The sequence below is a fragment of the Calonectris borealis genome, chromosome 7, assembly GCF_964195595.1.
Source record: "Calonectris borealis chromosome 7, bCalBor7.hap1.2, whole genome shotgun sequence".
NCBI lineage: Eukaryota > Metazoa > Chordata > Aves > Procellariiformes > Procellariidae > Calonectris > Calonectris borealis.
In genome coordinates, this window is record NC_134318.1 from 37,840,368 (window position 1) to 37,856,703 (window position 16,336).

At 43.3% G+C, this 16,336-nt stretch overlaps 1 protein-coding gene across 1 annotated transcript in view; it reads left to right on the forward strand.

Moving 5' to 3' along the window:
- The window catches only part of GRK5 (G protein-coupled receptor kinase 5), a 174,727-nt gene that overhangs the window by 125,479 nt on the left and 32,912 nt on the right, over positions 1-16,336 (forward strand). The window contains exons 5-6 of the mRNA XM_075155171.1: positions 12,972-13,072; positions 16,001-16,093. Of these exons, the coding sequence (XP_075011272.1) occupies positions 12,972-13,072; positions 16,001-16,093 (194 nt within the window). The remainder of the gene's footprint in view (positions 1-12,971; positions 13,073-16,000; positions 16,094-16,336) is intronic.

Consider the following 16,336-nt stretch of genomic DNA (forward strand, 5'->3'; position numbering starts at 1 on the left):
CTATTCATGTTTAATTTTTTTTCCCCAGTAATGCAACTACACTTACAAAACTCACTTAACCTGCATGCCAAGCCTCAGCTTGTATGCTAATTTATTATTTTTTAATCAAGACAGACTCTGACCTGAGTCAAAAATCAAGCGTATAGCAAGTTTATTATCCTGGCACAGATGCTGTTTGTCCAACAAGCAAAGCTGAGGAAAAGCGGAATAGGCCACTGCAAACAGTGTGTCATCTCCTACAATAAATGCCTTCCCTCTCAGTTCTTTGCTGATGGCTATTACCATATGATCGTTAATGGATCGTGTGACACAGGTGATTAGGGAATGCCCTGTTTCCAGCAGTGCTAGGTAGTGATTTTGTTTGCTTTCGTGGGTGTTTCCAGTCTTCCTGTGAGTGGGCCACTGGTTCCTGCCTGATGTTTATTTAATTCACTTCCTAATCCTTTTCAAGGCCTTCCCGAACTCTCTTTTCGATTTTCATTTCTCCATTCAAGTGTTTCCTCAGGATTTTGACCTGCTAGTGGAAAAAAATGAAAGCAAATTCTGCAAAATCCCCACTGCAACTGGTAGCGCTACAGCCATTGCCCTGAGTGCAGCCCGGATCGGGCCGTCACGCATGAGCCACCTTCGTGAAAAGCAACGAGCTCGTGGGCTTCCCTCTGAGGGTCGCTTGCTGTGGTGGGTTGACCCTGGCTGGACGCCGGGTGCCCACCAAAGCCGCCCCGTCACTGCCCTCCTCGGCTGGGCAGGGGAGAGAAAATATAACGAAAGGCTCGTGGGTCGAGGTAAGGACAGGGAGATCACTCAGCAGTTACCGTCACGGGCAAAACAGACTCGACTTGGGGAAATTAGTTTAATTTATTATCAATCAAATTAGAGCAGAGTAATAAGAAATAAAACCCAAATCTTAAAACACCTTCCCCCCACCCCTCCCTTCTTCCCGGGCTCGACTTCACTCCCGATTTTCTCTACTTCCTCCCTCCCAGCGGCGCAGGAGGATGGGGAATGGGGGTTGCGGTCACTTCATCACAGGTTGTCTCTGCCGCTCCTTCCTCCTCAGGGGGAGGACTCCTCACACTCTTCCCTGCTCCAGCGTGGGATCCCTCCCACGGGAGACAGTCCTCCATGAACTTCTCCAACGTGGGTCCTTCCCTCAGGCTGCTGTTCTTCACGACTGCATGGGTCCCTTCCATGGGGTGCAGTCCTTCAGGAACAGACTGCTCCAGCGTGGGTCCCCCGTGGGGTCACCAGTCCTGCCAGCAAACCTGCTCCAGTGTGGGCTTCTCTCTCCACGGGTCCACAGGTCCTGCCAGGAGCCTGCTCCAGCACGGGCTTCCCCTGGGGTCACAGCCTCCTTCGGCATCCACCTGCTCTGGTGTGGGTCCTCCATGGGCTGCAGGGGGACAGCCTGCCCCACCATGGTCTTCACCATGGGCTGCAGGTGAATATCTGCTCCACCGTGGACCTCCACGGGCTGCAGGTGGATATCTGCTCCACCATGGACCTCCATGGGCTGCAGGGGGACAGCCTGCCCCACCATGGTCTTCACCATGGGCTGCAGGGGAATCTCTGCTCCGGCGCCTGGAGCACCTCCTGCCCCTGCTTCTCCACTGACCTCAGTGCCTGCAGGGCTGTTTCTCTCACGTATTCTCACTCCTCTCGCCGGCTGCAGTTGCGCAGGGTTTTTTTCCCCTTTCTTAAATATGTTATCCCAGAGGAGCTACCACCCTCATTGATGGGCTCAGCCTTGGCCAGCAGCAGGTCCGTCTTGGAGCCAGCTGGCATTGGCTCTGTTGGACATGGGGGAAGCTTCTAGCAGCTTCTCACAGAAGCCACCCCTGTAGCTCCTCTGTTACCAAAACCTTGCCACGCAAACCCAATGCACTTGCAAGGGAAGGGTTATTCATGTTTACGTCTCAGAGGAGTGAATTCAAGCAGGGATCTGTTTGTTTTCCTGCAAGAAAGCCATTCAATAACGTTGAGGTTGTAAATGAGTGTTTATAGATTTAGGGATTTTTTTTTAATGGAACAAATGACATTTGGTTTACCAGAGGAAGCCAAGCTATGACTATTGCAACATAAGGTTGTTTGCTAATGTTTAGGCTATCCATCAGTGCGGGAGGACATTAAAAGGTAGAAAGGTTCTGATAAGAGGCTGGACACTGGATACTATCCAAACCTATTAAGCACACGTGATGAGAGAAAAAAACTTTCTGCAAAGAGAAGCTTTCAAAATTGTCCTGTCATCTTTGTTGCCACTAATGGTAAGAATACTATTCTTTTCCCAAAATGCTTTATCAAACATCTAGCTGCTTGTAGTAATGCACTATAGCGATGATTCTGTTGGGTTGCTAGCAAAAGAGGTTACCTTTTGAACTAATGATGCTTCCAAGGATTGTGTGAGTACCCTAACTTTTGGGTAGCTAGAAAATCCTGGTTAGTATTAATTAGTCTTCTTTTCTATCCTGTTTCATAAGCTACGCCCCTCATCCTGCTGACAGCTACTGGTACTGGTTATTCCATCTGTATTTTCATCCTTTAATTTGTGTGCAAAATGCTTTTAAAGCGGGAAAAAAGCAACAACATACTTTCCCTTCCCCCGCTTTAAAGCAAGTTTATATGAAACAATTTCAGCTGGCTGGTTTATGAGCACCCTTACACCAATAAACCTATGTGTCTACAGAAAGGAGGAAAAATTTGTTTCTTTGGTAAAGAAGTCTCTATAAGCAGATTTCCAAAGAATTATTAAAACAGTATGGGTGGGGAAGGACTAGGGTTTAAAGATACTGAAAAATATCTTGCCAAAGACTTCTTGTGAGGCCCAGTTTCTCACTAATTGAAGTCAAAAGCATAGCTTCCGTGGTGACCAGTTTAGGTCTTAATCTAAGCTGTACCAGAAACCCCATAGCTGGTTGGGATTGCGGTGAGTGTTTCTATTTAATTGAAGAGTATAAAGTCTGCAGCTGATTCACTGGACTTGCAAAAGCAGCTGATGAAACAACTGAATTTTGTCTCATGGGACATTTTGTTATTTCAAAATTACTTTCTATGTGTTTAAGATTTCCTCTGGTCACCTATAGGAGCCAGGAAGAAATTTCTCCTTCTTGATCTAGGCAATCTTTTCTCTTCCTTTGCTGTTCTGAAACTCATGTTGTGGTTACACCCCCAAATTTCTCTGAATCAAATAATTTAACATTCCAAGGAAACCACACTTTGGTTTGAAGATCTTTAGGTAGGAAATGTTTTGACTCACAGCATTTGCATGGCAGTTGCTTGTTTGCCACCATCAGGAACAGAAATGTAGTTTCTAGAAAGGAGCATTTTGCTCTCAGTGATAGCAGCTACAAAAAGGTCTACTGAGAACAGGAAAAACAAGGTATAGCTAGATAGTAGATCCTCTTGCCGATTAACAGGAGAGCCATGAAAAATGCTTCATATACTTTCTGTGCACTTGTCAGAAAGGAAACCTCAGTGGTTGCTGAGTTTCTCCAAGGAAGGGCATAGTTCAAGTCTACAACTTGTACCCCAGCACCAAAGAGGAAGGATGCTGGGAACCCAGAGAAGAAACTTATCCTTTTCCTACCAGTGGGCTTGCCGAGGCCCAAGAGGCAGCCCAGCAAGTCTGGACCAAGCAGGTCAGCCTGAAGCTACGTCAGATCTATTGGAGTAAATGAGTTCATGAACTGAGGTGGTTAGCGTTGCCTTTTGTGATGGATTAGTGCAACCTCTCCAGGCAGAAGAACATGTTCAGCTGTTTGCTGAGGGCTCTATTGTCTTCAGTCATTGTATTTTTCTGTGTGTCAACACGTGTTTTGATAGTTTAATAGAATATGAGGGAAAACAGATTCATTATGACTCCAGATCAACTTGCAGCTACAAAACAAACCCCACAGTTGATAAGTGCTGCTGATTTGCTTCATTTAGCTATCAGCAAGTGAACCTGCCCTCAGTACTGAAAATACCATTTGATCAGAGAACAGGATCAGGTTCAATTTTTTTCTCTGTCGTTGACCCACTCTATAATCGGGTATTTCATGTCTTCGGCCCCCATTGCACGCCCAGGGCTAGTGTGATTGGTTTGCTTTGGAAGCTTTAGCTCTCATGACATGTGTATGTAGTGCCTGGCATTACAGGCCCCCATTCTCAGGTATAATGTCTACACACTGTCGTAACAGATAAATTGCTACTAATAACACAGCTGCTCTCCATGCTCCCCGTCCACCTCACTGCCAATTCCTACATCTGTCATCTCAAAGCAAATATCCTGGAATTATGAAGCCTTGTGCTTTACTGGTTTGCCTCATACAGACCCAGATGACTTTGTGGTAGGAAAAAAAAATAAAAAGAAAATGCAGAAGTTGATTACTTAAAGTGTTGCAGCTGCTCCTGATGTAGAATTGGCTGTTTACTACATATACAGCTAAAAGCGAACAGACAAGATCAGACACAGGGCAAGAAAAAAGAATGTTCCAACATTTTTGTGCATAACACCAAAAAGCATCAGGAGACTGCATGTGCTGCGACAGTGCTGGGAACCTTTCCCTCACCAGGTTGAAACACATGCCTAACCCGGACTTCCCAAAATCAGAGTACCACCGAGACACTCCATCTCCTCCTCCGCTGCTTTCCCCTGCATTTCTCACCGTCAGCCCCTTCACGCTTCCCCTCCGTCGGTCACCAGCTGCATGGTCAGTACTTCCCAGGCTGTAGCTCAGACTGAATCCCAGTTGGCATTGGCCTGCCCCAGCCCAAAGCGGGGAGGTGGGGGGACATCAGAGTCACCCAAAGTGGCTCCAGACGTCTCCCTGCGGTGGGGCAAGCAGAGCCTGGGCTGGTGCGTTCCTGCGCTGAGGAGACCCCAGTGGAGATACCACAGGCGCAGTCCTTGGGGTGAATCTCTAGCCACAAGTAGCAGATCAGCCTTGGAGGCGCAAAGAGGCACCATTTCATGGTCTCTGTTGTGCCTTCCATTACCTTTCCCCTTTGAAAACACTCATTACCTGAGTACATAAACTTGTCTTCCCCTGATTTTGCGCCTACCAGCATGACTTGCATATATCTACCTATTCTCCCTTTTTTTAGTAACTGCTCTGATTACCGTCCTCCTTATGACTCCTTGTGAGTCTTTGCCTCAAAGGACTGAGGACAGTCACCACTGATGGTCATACCATTGCTACCTGTCCTGGTAACTACTCCCCTGCTAGCTGAGCCTTCCTCAAACATCTGGAGAAGGATGTGACTCTGCAAAACCAACAGCAGGAATGAGATTGCATGTGGCAGACTTCCCATCCCTGACACAAACCATTGCTCTCCGTTGCTGGTCTTGGGTCACGGCTGTGTGAGAGCAAATCAAATGCAGCAACATAACAAATGGATGAAGCCAGTATTTCCAGGTTTTTGTGTATGAACTCTTCTAATCCCATCATGCACCATCTCACACCAAAGTTCATTTGAGCCTTTTTCTTAGTTTTGAGGTCTCTACTAGTAGCAAATCTGTGTGGAGATTTGCAAATGGATTATATGTGGAAAATTGCTGTCAACATCTGAGAATACACATATCATTAAGACAGAAGTGCTTGGAACCAGAGGCAGGTCAAGAAAAGTTATGGCTTGAACTTTTGTCCATTGACTGAAACATTTTTAATTGTTTTAAGCTAGTTTGTTGTGGAATGTTTTCATAACCTGAGACATAACATATGCTGCACATTATTTGTTTTATCCAAGTGACTTTAAAAATAACTCATCATGTTTCAATATCATGGCTGCAAGTCTGAAACTTGCCAGGAAAGCAGTTGTGTTTATGACAAAAGTTTGCATGAAGTCTATTCATTCTAAAGAGTGTGGCATCTTTCTGGTTTATATGATATTTGTAGTGATGAACAGTCATGCTTTAAGATACCATCATGACTCACATCCACTGGCAAGACTTGGTGTAAAATTAAAGCCTGTATTTCTAGGTTTCTGTTCCTTATTCACTAATTGCAAGCTACAAATGGACTGATTTGAGGAATCTGGGCATCTCTAGCTTTCATTTATCTCAGAGAGACTTCTTTGATTTCAGTCACAGATGATGATCAACGCTTCTGCAAAACGTAACTCTTAACCTCCCTGTTCACTGTTCTGTAAGATATTGTGAGATTGCCACCTAGCTCATGAAGACTTAATCATGCAATAAAGCTTCAATATTTTGAGGTTCTTCGATGAAAGGCACTGTGTAAGGACAAAGAATTACGTCCAGACTAAGGACCTGCGTTGTTTCTTGCAAAGTCAGTCTGACCGAAGTCGATGCTATCCCTTTTTTCTGATCTGAAGTTCAGGGTTCTGCAAGCTGTTTCTGTTTTTGTAGGAGACAATGGTGATTGAGACAAGTGTCTTTCAAGCGGGACTGTTCATTTGCAAAGAAGGTACTTATTCCTTTGCTCAGAGCTCCCTGTTTCCTTTGGTGAGCACTCAGCATACAAACTCCCTTCCTCATCTGTTCTCAGGGCCATGCCATGTGCCTGTGTTTTACAGAGTCCAGTGTCTTGCAAAATCATTGGTACAAGGGACTGGGAGAGGGCTCAAGAGCCTCTTGCGTTGAGGAGAGATCAAATACATTTAGATCATCAACAGATGTCTGTCTGCCCTCGGAGGTCTTTCAAACCTCCGAGAACAGATTCCATAATATTCATATGCCTGTTCTTGTCTTCCCTGTGTGGAAAATTAGAAAAAAAGTCTTCATACCCAATTAAGTGGATTCCTTCTCATCATTCCCCCAGTGTAGAGCAGAATATGCAGAATAATTGAACCCTGCCCTCTTTATTAAAAACATTTCTATATTAAAAGACCTTTACCATGTTTCACTCTTACTTTTCAAGACTAAACAAATCTAGTTCCTCAACGCTTCTCTTTTTGGCATTTTTTTCCCAAGCATGTTTCTCAACCCTCCAGACACTCGGTGCTCTCGTCAGCTCTTCACAGCTTTCTCAAATGGTGGTGACCCCAACTGGATACGCGTCTCTAGCTGGAGTCTCAGCACATCCCTCTCAGTTCCCTTTGTCATTTGGGCACTTTTCCCACAGAAACAGCAGCGTTGCACACAATAAACCAACTCTGCACATGCAGGTTTGTGTTGCGTGTGCGTCTGCTCTGGGCTCCGTACAGCTATCGGAAATAATCAGAGTCGGTTACACCTGCTACTCACCCCACCCCGGTTTCAGAAAGACTAACCCCAACTGCTGGGGTGTCAGGAAAATGCTTTTGCTCATTGAAGTTGCAAACCTCTGCTAGCTGGCTGCCTGCTTTCACTTCTCCAGCCTTGGAGGCAACACCTGTAGTGCACTACATCTTGACCAAAGTCATACATTTTAAACATTGGGAAGTTCTGTCTTAAGGAAAATTAGAATAAATAACATGTTTTAATGAAAAAGTAAAATTGTCAGAGAAGGTCTTCTGAATGCCTCCCTTGGTACTGCTGGCATTTCGGCTTGTTTAATAAAGAATTTGATTAGCTGATAGTTTGACGAAAGGTCAGGTGTCCTCCATATAGTCACAGGGGAAAAACCATCAGAGAAATTTTGTAAGTACCATGGCAAACGTATAGAGATGATTTTATGAGAAGGCTTATTTGTTTGCTGTTCTGTTCAGTGAAGGTCAACAAATACGGTGTCTTGAAGGGCTGAGTGAAGTAGCCTGTAGCAAAACTTACAGAGCTGTCAAAAAAGGAGAGTTTACATTTTAAAGTATAGTGATGCAACATGACATTCAAAATAACAGGTGACGGGGAGTTACACAGCCTGGAAGGTTTCATCTGATCTGAATCAGATTTCGCTTCTTTTTAGTACGTCGGTGAGGTGCCGAGTGCCGGGACATGGATGGTACCAGACGCAGCACACACAGAGCTGCGTGGCGTGGGTCTCCTGGCATTCAGGCTGCCAGGGACATCTGTGCCAGTGCAGGAAAGGCCAGATTGCATTCGGCTTGCGATGCTCTCATCTCCCACCAAGAACCTGGTATTTACTTGGTGGGAGTGATATTGCATCCAGCTTCAAACATAGCCACCGTGCTGCTTATCAGTGGTTGCATCCTAGTGAATGGGAGAGGAAGGGGGAGAAGGTGCAATCAACCTTTCAGCAAAATATGGAAAGTATCTTGCAGGCCCAGAGCCTTAATTTGGAAGGAACAGCAATCTCCGAATTTTTGTGGACACAAACACAACTAACCTTGAACGAGTGTGTGACATCTCAGCTGTTTTCATGCCATTTACTGAAATGGAAGAGCAGCTGAGAGGATCTCTTTTGTCTCTTAAATTAGAAAAAACAGAATTTAGAAGTGGAGAATTTTTTCTCAGAGTGTGTTAATGGCACTCAGAAGTAACTGAATATCCATTTCTTGTTTCTCAGATAATCACTAATGCAATTCCTAGTTGCATTCTTTTCTTAAAAATTAAACAAGAGGGCATCATAAAACTGAGCTGTTGCTTTGCCAGCAAAATATTTCTAAGAAGGTTTTCAGTTTCTGGCCATAAATGAGAAGATACAGGAGATAGGAGATTTTGATTAAAACCTGGTGAAAGTAGTTTGGACTTCTGGACTTTTATTAAACCGACTGGTCAAAAAGGATAACGTGATAAGAGCAATTTTTGTTGTTGGATGTCGTGGTTTAACCCCAGCCAGCAACTCAACCCCACCCAGCCGCTCACTCGCTCCCCCTTGGTGGGATGGGGGAGAGACTCGGAAGGGTAAAAGTGAGAAAACTCCTGGGTTGAGATAAAGACAGTTTAATAGGGAAAGCGAAAGCTGCGTGTGCAAGCAAAGCAAAACAAGGAATTCATTCACTGCTTCCCATCGGCAGGCAGGTGTTCAGCCATCCCCAGGAAAGCAGGGCTCCATCACGCGTAACGGTTGCTTGGGAAGACAAAACACCCTAACTCCGAATGTCTCCCGCTTCCTTCTTCTTCCCCCAGCTTTACATGCTGACCATGATGTCATATGGTATGGAATACCCCTTCGGTCAGCTGGGGTCAGCTGTGTCCTGGCTGTGTCCCTTCCCAACTTCTTGTGCACCCCCAGCCTACTCGCGGGTGGGGTGGGGTGAGGAGCAGAAAAGGCCTTGACTCCGTGTAAGCCCTGCTCAGCAGTGACGAAAATATCCCTGTGTTATCAACACTGTTTCCAGCACAGATCCAAAACATAGCCCCATACTAGCTACTATGAAGAAAATTAACTCTATCCCAGCCAAAACCAGCACATTGGATCAATTTAAGTACTTTTTGCACTGCCAGAGTCTTGGGCCATGAATCTGGTTTCGGATCCATCAGCTTTACCCTAATGTTACTCTGTTGACTTGACTGGCATCATTTCTGATTTACATTACTGTAAGTGAGATTACGAATCACGTTCTTTGCCTTTAGGAAACAGAATAGCCATTGGGGAAAATATAGGACTCTACTTGTTAAAACTACCCAGCGTTTTGTTTTGAATACAGGAAAATGTAACAGGTTTCTGCAGGTGTTTCTGAAGAGTTAGCAGAGTATTCTTTGTCACGCGCTCAGATGTAATGGTCTTAATCACGATGTATGGCTCTCCTAGCTGCCACAGGACATTTAAAATGTTCAAAAAGGTGTCTCTGTTCCCCTGTAAAAGCCGAATTAGCTTTTACAGCCATTACCCATAATGCAGTGGGAGAACAGCATTAATAACCATTTCATCGGGGCTGCAGAAATCTTTTGCACCTCTCCAGGGAAGAAGCAACTTTTTCTTCCATAAGTGGCCAAAGTGTTACCTTTGGAAGCTTTCGCTCTTGGGATCCAAATGCTTTCTTGCACTCATAACCTGCGCTACCTAATGGTTCTCCAGGGGAGCAAAAGTAGGTTGGTGGGTTGGGTTTTGGCTTGTAATTGTTTCTGGCTTTGTTTGAACATTCAAAGGCTGTAGGTATGCACAGTACTCAAACAGGGAAAATGGCAGTCATGGGTGTTTAACGGGAGCGGTGGGAACTATGAAGTCTCAAGGAAAATCTCTGGAAGGATCATACTAGAACGGTATGCAGAGTTGGAGAGGGTTGGGTATGCTCCTCCCATACACGTGGTGCAGCTGCTCTGCCCTGAACGCTATGAAGAGCTGCATAATGACACAAAATGTTTTGCTGGTCCTACAAAACTTTTGGAAATGATCAGCCTGTGAAAAAAGTGGGGGTTTTGTTACAGAAAGTGAAGTGGTCTCATAAAGCGTTTGCACTACACAGTAAGGGTTTAGTCCATGTACAGAATGTCAGTGTATTTATGTCTTTACCGACCTTGATATTGTTAGCTTGCTCTCAATTTGTCCAAAGGAAGAAGGGTTCAAAGGTCAGCAATGAGTTTGGTTTTGAAAAACCAAGTGGTGACTGTATCTCCCACAAACTTGGAGAGAGGAATCACAGTTCATGCCATTTTTAAATACTTCCCACATTGTCTTGCAGTTTCTTTTTCTCATTCTTCTCCCCTTTCCCTATAAGAATTTTGTTTCTTCTTTATGGAGAAGACTTAGCTGATGCTTATAATTTATTTTTTAAACGTACTTTGATCTCAGACAAAATTTGATGGAATTATTACTATAATAATGCATCACGTGCGTGATCTTCAACACTAACCTCAAGGCAGCTTACCTCTCATTGGGAAATGAAGTTGCCTGACATGAGCAAGAATCAGGTCACTTGGTCTAAATGCCTAATTATGGGGTTTAGTACTTAGCTTTTGGATCCCAATTTTGGCCTATAAATGTTGAACAAATCCTAGATTTAATTAGTAGTAACTTCAATTAGAGGCCCTAGTATCAATTTACTTAAGCGCAGCTCCATTCGCGTCAGAAATGACGCTCCTGATTCGCGGCAGTACAAAGACTATAGAGTTCAGTGGTGTTTCTGTACCCTATAAATCAGAGAGATGTTCAAGATAACCAGGTCTCAGAGCAGTGGACTCACGCAGCCACCTACAAGCTTTGGGCTGCCGATGAGCTTCTGTGGCACACCCCATTGAGTATGCAAAGTATAAAGTACAGGCATTAATTCATATGATTCCTAGCCCAAATCAGCTGAAATACTGCTAATCATTAGGCTTTGGTTCCTATCTGAATATTCCTTTAAAAACCTTTTTTTTTCTTTTTCCCTTTTTTTTTCTTTTTTTTTTTTTTTGCGGTAGTTTCAATGCAGCAGCTGTAAGGCTGGAAAACAGGACTTTGGAGGTTTTTTCCCAGTTCTTTCACTGCTTCACTCTTGCCTGTACTTACTCTCTTGAACTAAAATTGGGACTTAGATTTAGTCAGGGGCATCTATAGTTAGGAATTTCTGTAAGTTGGCTGATTTACTGAGACTCGTTCTACAGTTCTCAGTTCTTCTCAAACTCAGTGGACAATCAAGCTGAGAAAATCTGGCTTTGTCTCAGTCTCTTCATCTTTTAGATGATAATATGGGGGCTCATCTACCTCTCAAGAAACTGTGAGACTTCCTAATTATTAGCACTATACTCTGTCTGCGATTAAAAGTGGGTGTTCCTTAGATATCTTTTGTTGAGGAAATTGGGGAATATATGGAGGAAATGAGGAAATATTTCAGTGAGGTCAAAGATATCCAGCATGTTCTGCAGATTGTCTGTCAAGGTTGAATAGTGAGACTGCATTACGCAGCATGCACAACAGTTCTGTAAACCATGTTCCTATTTAAAAACATTCAAGTGGAACAAACTTACTTTTCATTTCACAACCGGGATCATATTCACATTTCAGCAGTGGGAAGGAAAAGATAAAAGACTTAATTCAGCTTTCACCATGCTGGAGATTTTCTCTGGCTCCACCTCTGCCCCTTCCTCTGTCCTCATTCCCAGTGTTTTTGAACTCTGCCTGCAATGCATTTCAGTGCTTGCCAAGATATCCCCAACTAAGGATGAGTTAATGAGAACATCTGGCCAGGAATGAGTGATGATGCTCTGTGACCCACCTACTCAGCACATCTGGTGGTCGTGGCCATGGATGGGGAACCTTACCGAGTGTTAAGGCTTCTGCAAGGAGAGAAGATTTTGTCATCTATGACTGGATTTATTGGAAATACCCAAATCCAGTTAGTTATATAAAGGGGCTTTCATGTCAATGGGAGAAATGTCTATAAATAGGTGCGCGCACACGCACGCACATGCATATACACTTTTTTATATAATTACAGTATACTGTCAATGAGTAAGAATGCGGACTGCCTAAAAACTGTCTTTATAGATAATTAGTCCCAGAGGTCCTAAACTGGTTAACCATCAGGGCATACTGCAAAAGACCTCTCTTTGGTAAGGGCTTTTTGAAGGGGCTGAATGTACATTCTCTCTAAAGGGAGGAGAGGATGAAAAGAGTTTATGTGCTTGGTTGGCAGAGTTCCTTTTTGAAATGATTATTTTAAAACTGCTGGATAATTTTTGTCCTTCTAATGATGAATTAAGGTGTCCAGACACTTTTGCGAGCATCTTTTTATGTTATTTATATATAAATCAATAAATACCAATGCTTTGCTCTTGTTTTCCTTTGCTGGTAAAAAAAAAAAAAAACACAAGAAGATGGATTTTTCAGACAGCACAATGAATCATCAATGAAGTGAAAACACTGGGCAAATTCTCTTTTGTTTAAGAGAATGGCCTGTACACAGTTCAGGCCAGCACATTTTTCATGGGATGCAAGGGAGAAGTTCAAAGAATTGGCAAGGAGTGGGTCCTGCATATTCATGAGGCTGGGCAAGGAGGTGAAGGTACAGGAGAAGGCAAAAAAGCAATGTGAGGATAGAGTGGAATGTGGAGCGAGTTACCACGGTATCCTATTTTACTGCTGTTTGACGTAAAGCTCCTTTGCTTTTAAACAACCGCTGGAATTGAATGGAAGCAGCTCAGGGCATAAATAATGAATGTGCCTTTTACACATTAAGAGAGGAGAATCTGCACCTCATCACAGAGATAATGTGCCCCTCTTTTCTCTCCCCAGTCTCCAGCCTGCGTTCCCGAAGTCAGTCAAGATCTTATCCAACAGACAGAGGAGAAACTCGAAAACAGCCCCTGCAAAGAGCTATTCTCTCACTGTACAAAGTAAGTATAACTCGATACCCAAAGATCGCAGGGCTGCAGTCAGCAGCTTGTAAGGAATGTGTCAGGTAAAGAGAGAGATTTCGATTTGAACCTGCAGCATGTATCTTCGGTTTATGTTCATAATCCTGGAGGCATTGCTGACACGCGGTGAAGTCATTTCATCTGAACAAAATATAATAAATATTTCCATGCCATTATATACACTACACACAAGCACTTAGTGTTTCAGGTATTTGAAAGAGTGTTCTAGCCAAGTAAACCAGCCATGGATTTCATGCTGTGTGAAAAGAGCTACAATGATAATGTATCCAAAGAAAACATCTCTGTTTCAAAGTGAATAAAAATTAAGTGGCTATACAGTCCATTTAGACAGAGGAATGTGCAAACTTGCTCCGCATGGCTTTTCCAGAAAATCTTTACCGGGAGAATGGGGCTTTTTTAATGCTTTCTGTCTGTCTGTGGCGTTCAAACGAACGTGCATTATTTCATCCTTTGTCTGGGAGAAGGCTTATCAGTTTTTGTGGCGAGGCGATTTGTACTATTATGCGCTAAAGCTCCAGGTATGCAATCTGCATTTGCAAACACTGACCCGAGTACGTTCATGCCAGTAGATCATAAACCAATAAAAATATGAAAAGGAGGGATCATCGCAAGCTGGCCCATGTGGTTTCTGGCTGAGCACGGTATGTTTTCCCTGGATGATGTAATGGGGATTTGTAAAATTCGCTCTGCTGTCATTCATTGTTTTGACTCATTTCATTGACCTTTTCTGTTTTCAGTTATTCTTTGCGTTGGTAGGAGATGTGGGTTATTTCTGGCCTTCTCTTATAACATAACCAGTTTCCTTGCATTGGCCTGGTGTCATGTAGAGATGCTCGTATAACTCGCACCAGTTGTGTGTGCCAGTCCCAACGACAAAGGCAGAGCTGTGCTCGACACAAACCCCCCTGGTGCCTGTTTCCAGTTCTCAAATCGGTTTGAAAGCTGACAGTTGCCTTTAAAATGCACTATGTTGTTGCCAAAGAGGGGAACTAAAAAGCAAACAACTGCTGAAAGGCAGCTATTGTTCTTTAAAATACGTGCAGCTTTTAATTAACTGAATGGAATAGGCTAGCATTGGACACCGCTTAATTTAGGCTCGTATTCACCGACAGCCATTCCTTCGTCTCAGCTGAAATGGATAAATGAGCCAGGTTTGAGACCTTGTTAATAAATGTGCTGGTCATTTCGCATGGACTGAAATGGGGTCAAAAGGAAGTTTTAAAAACTTGCTGTTGGTATTTACTAAATGTACTGAATAATGTTAATTTTGGAAGAGTTCACAGTCAGACCAAAAAAGGGAGGCATACATACAAATATGAAGCTTGCTATCCTGTAGGAGCAGGAACGGGGATGAGTTTCAGACACATCTTCATAGATAAGATCAGTCTGCGGGAGAAATGCATGTATAACTCTAACTTCTGCTTTGACCTTTAGTATTTTGACTGTCTGCTTCTGCCCCACTCCAATTTCCCCTATAATTTTGGCTTTGAATTTGGACATTTGTTAAAGCTCATTAAGACTTACTTTTTGTTTTATTCTGTAAGCTTGAATCCACTTAGGGGAAACCGTATGATCTGCGTCCAATTAAAGCTAACGAAGACAACACCAATTTGACTTCTGAATACTGAATATGTGCAATTACCTGCCTGTTCCAAATTGATGGTGCAAGGATTATTACCAAAAAAACTCAAACAGCTGAGAAATTCCCAAAACTTATGAATAGTAGCTCATGAAGAGGGAGGAACCAAACTGAGGAGACATGTTATTCATGGTGAATTGTTTGCTCAGGTCTAGAAGTGCCCCAGGGTAAGACATAGATTATCCATTCCCAAACCAGAGTAGTCCTTCAGAGAGGATTTCCTCCTCCAGCAAAATCTAGAAATGTGTCTGTGTACCCTTAGATACAGACACAAAAGTGTCTGTATACACCAAGACAGAAATACTCATTTCTTGTGGGCATTTTTCACCCAAAACCAAGTTTTGTCCCCGCCAGTGCTGCCAGCAGAGGTGGATGCAGTAGCCCCAGTAAGCAAGGCAAGAACCAAAACCAGCAGGTCAATAACCCCCTGTTAAACAACGTGACCACCTTCATCTCAGGCAGCGCTCTCAGCTCAGCCCATCTTTTCTTAGCTCTGACCCTTGGCCTTCCTTATGGGATGTCTGTTGGTCTCTGGCTGCTTCTTGCCTGCCACAAGCAACATACTTATTTCTCACATTTGCAGATTGGCCTTTTTATGCCTTTATTCCTTTGGTTATGCAAAAGACACTGCATCCACTGCGTGAGCCCCAAAGTTCTTGTCTTGATCCATAACCAAATCCACATCCCTGTTCAGACTTTCTTTCCTCTGTTGTATACTACAAAGCACATAGCTGTTCGGAAAAGCCCTTTGACTTTAATCACAATTATTACTTCTGCTGTATAGCAGGAATTGAAATTGATTTTTTTGCTCAAAATAACACCTCTGATGGTCCCTCTTTGACAGAAATGAGCGTCAGCAGAAATTTTCAATCCAGATATAAACATCCAGCAAAGTTTAGGGGCTCAGTTCCTGAGGGTGTTGTGTTAATTTACTAACAGAAGTAAAGACATTTGTCGTCTAGTGACTAACAGCCTTTGTAAAAGTCCATTGAAGCCAGTGGGAGACACCCTGTTAATTTTCAGCAAGCATAACCAGTACATATTACTATTCAGCTTGTATAAGGCCTCCTGTTATGAAATACATCAAACATATCACTTTCTTCCTAGATTGAAACCATGAGTAAAAAACATAGAAGTAAAATGATCCTACCGTACAAGAAGTCTGGATTTTCTCCTCTTGTTTTGTTTCTCTTTTGCTACAAGTTCAGGATTTTAAAATGCTTATATATCCTTTTCATCTGAGATAGATCTGTCCTTGACCACCTCAGTGGGGAACCATTCCAAGAATACCTAAACAGCATGTACTTCGACAGGTTTCTCCAGTGGAAGTGGTTGGAAAGGTGAGTGTCACTATTTGCTTTTTTTTTTTAATTAAAAATGAAAATTTTCCCTTTCCATGAAAAACCTTTAGAATATGGTCAAAATCTGACAGCTGAGATAGTACGTTTGCTCCCTTTGCCTTCAAGATAAAGACAGTTTGGCCTTTCTTCAGTATTGCTGTGCCTCTTCCTAATGTTTGCCATTTATGGCCCTCTCTGTGCAGCGACTCTCTCCCTCTTTTCACTGTTCTCCTTCAAGAAGGT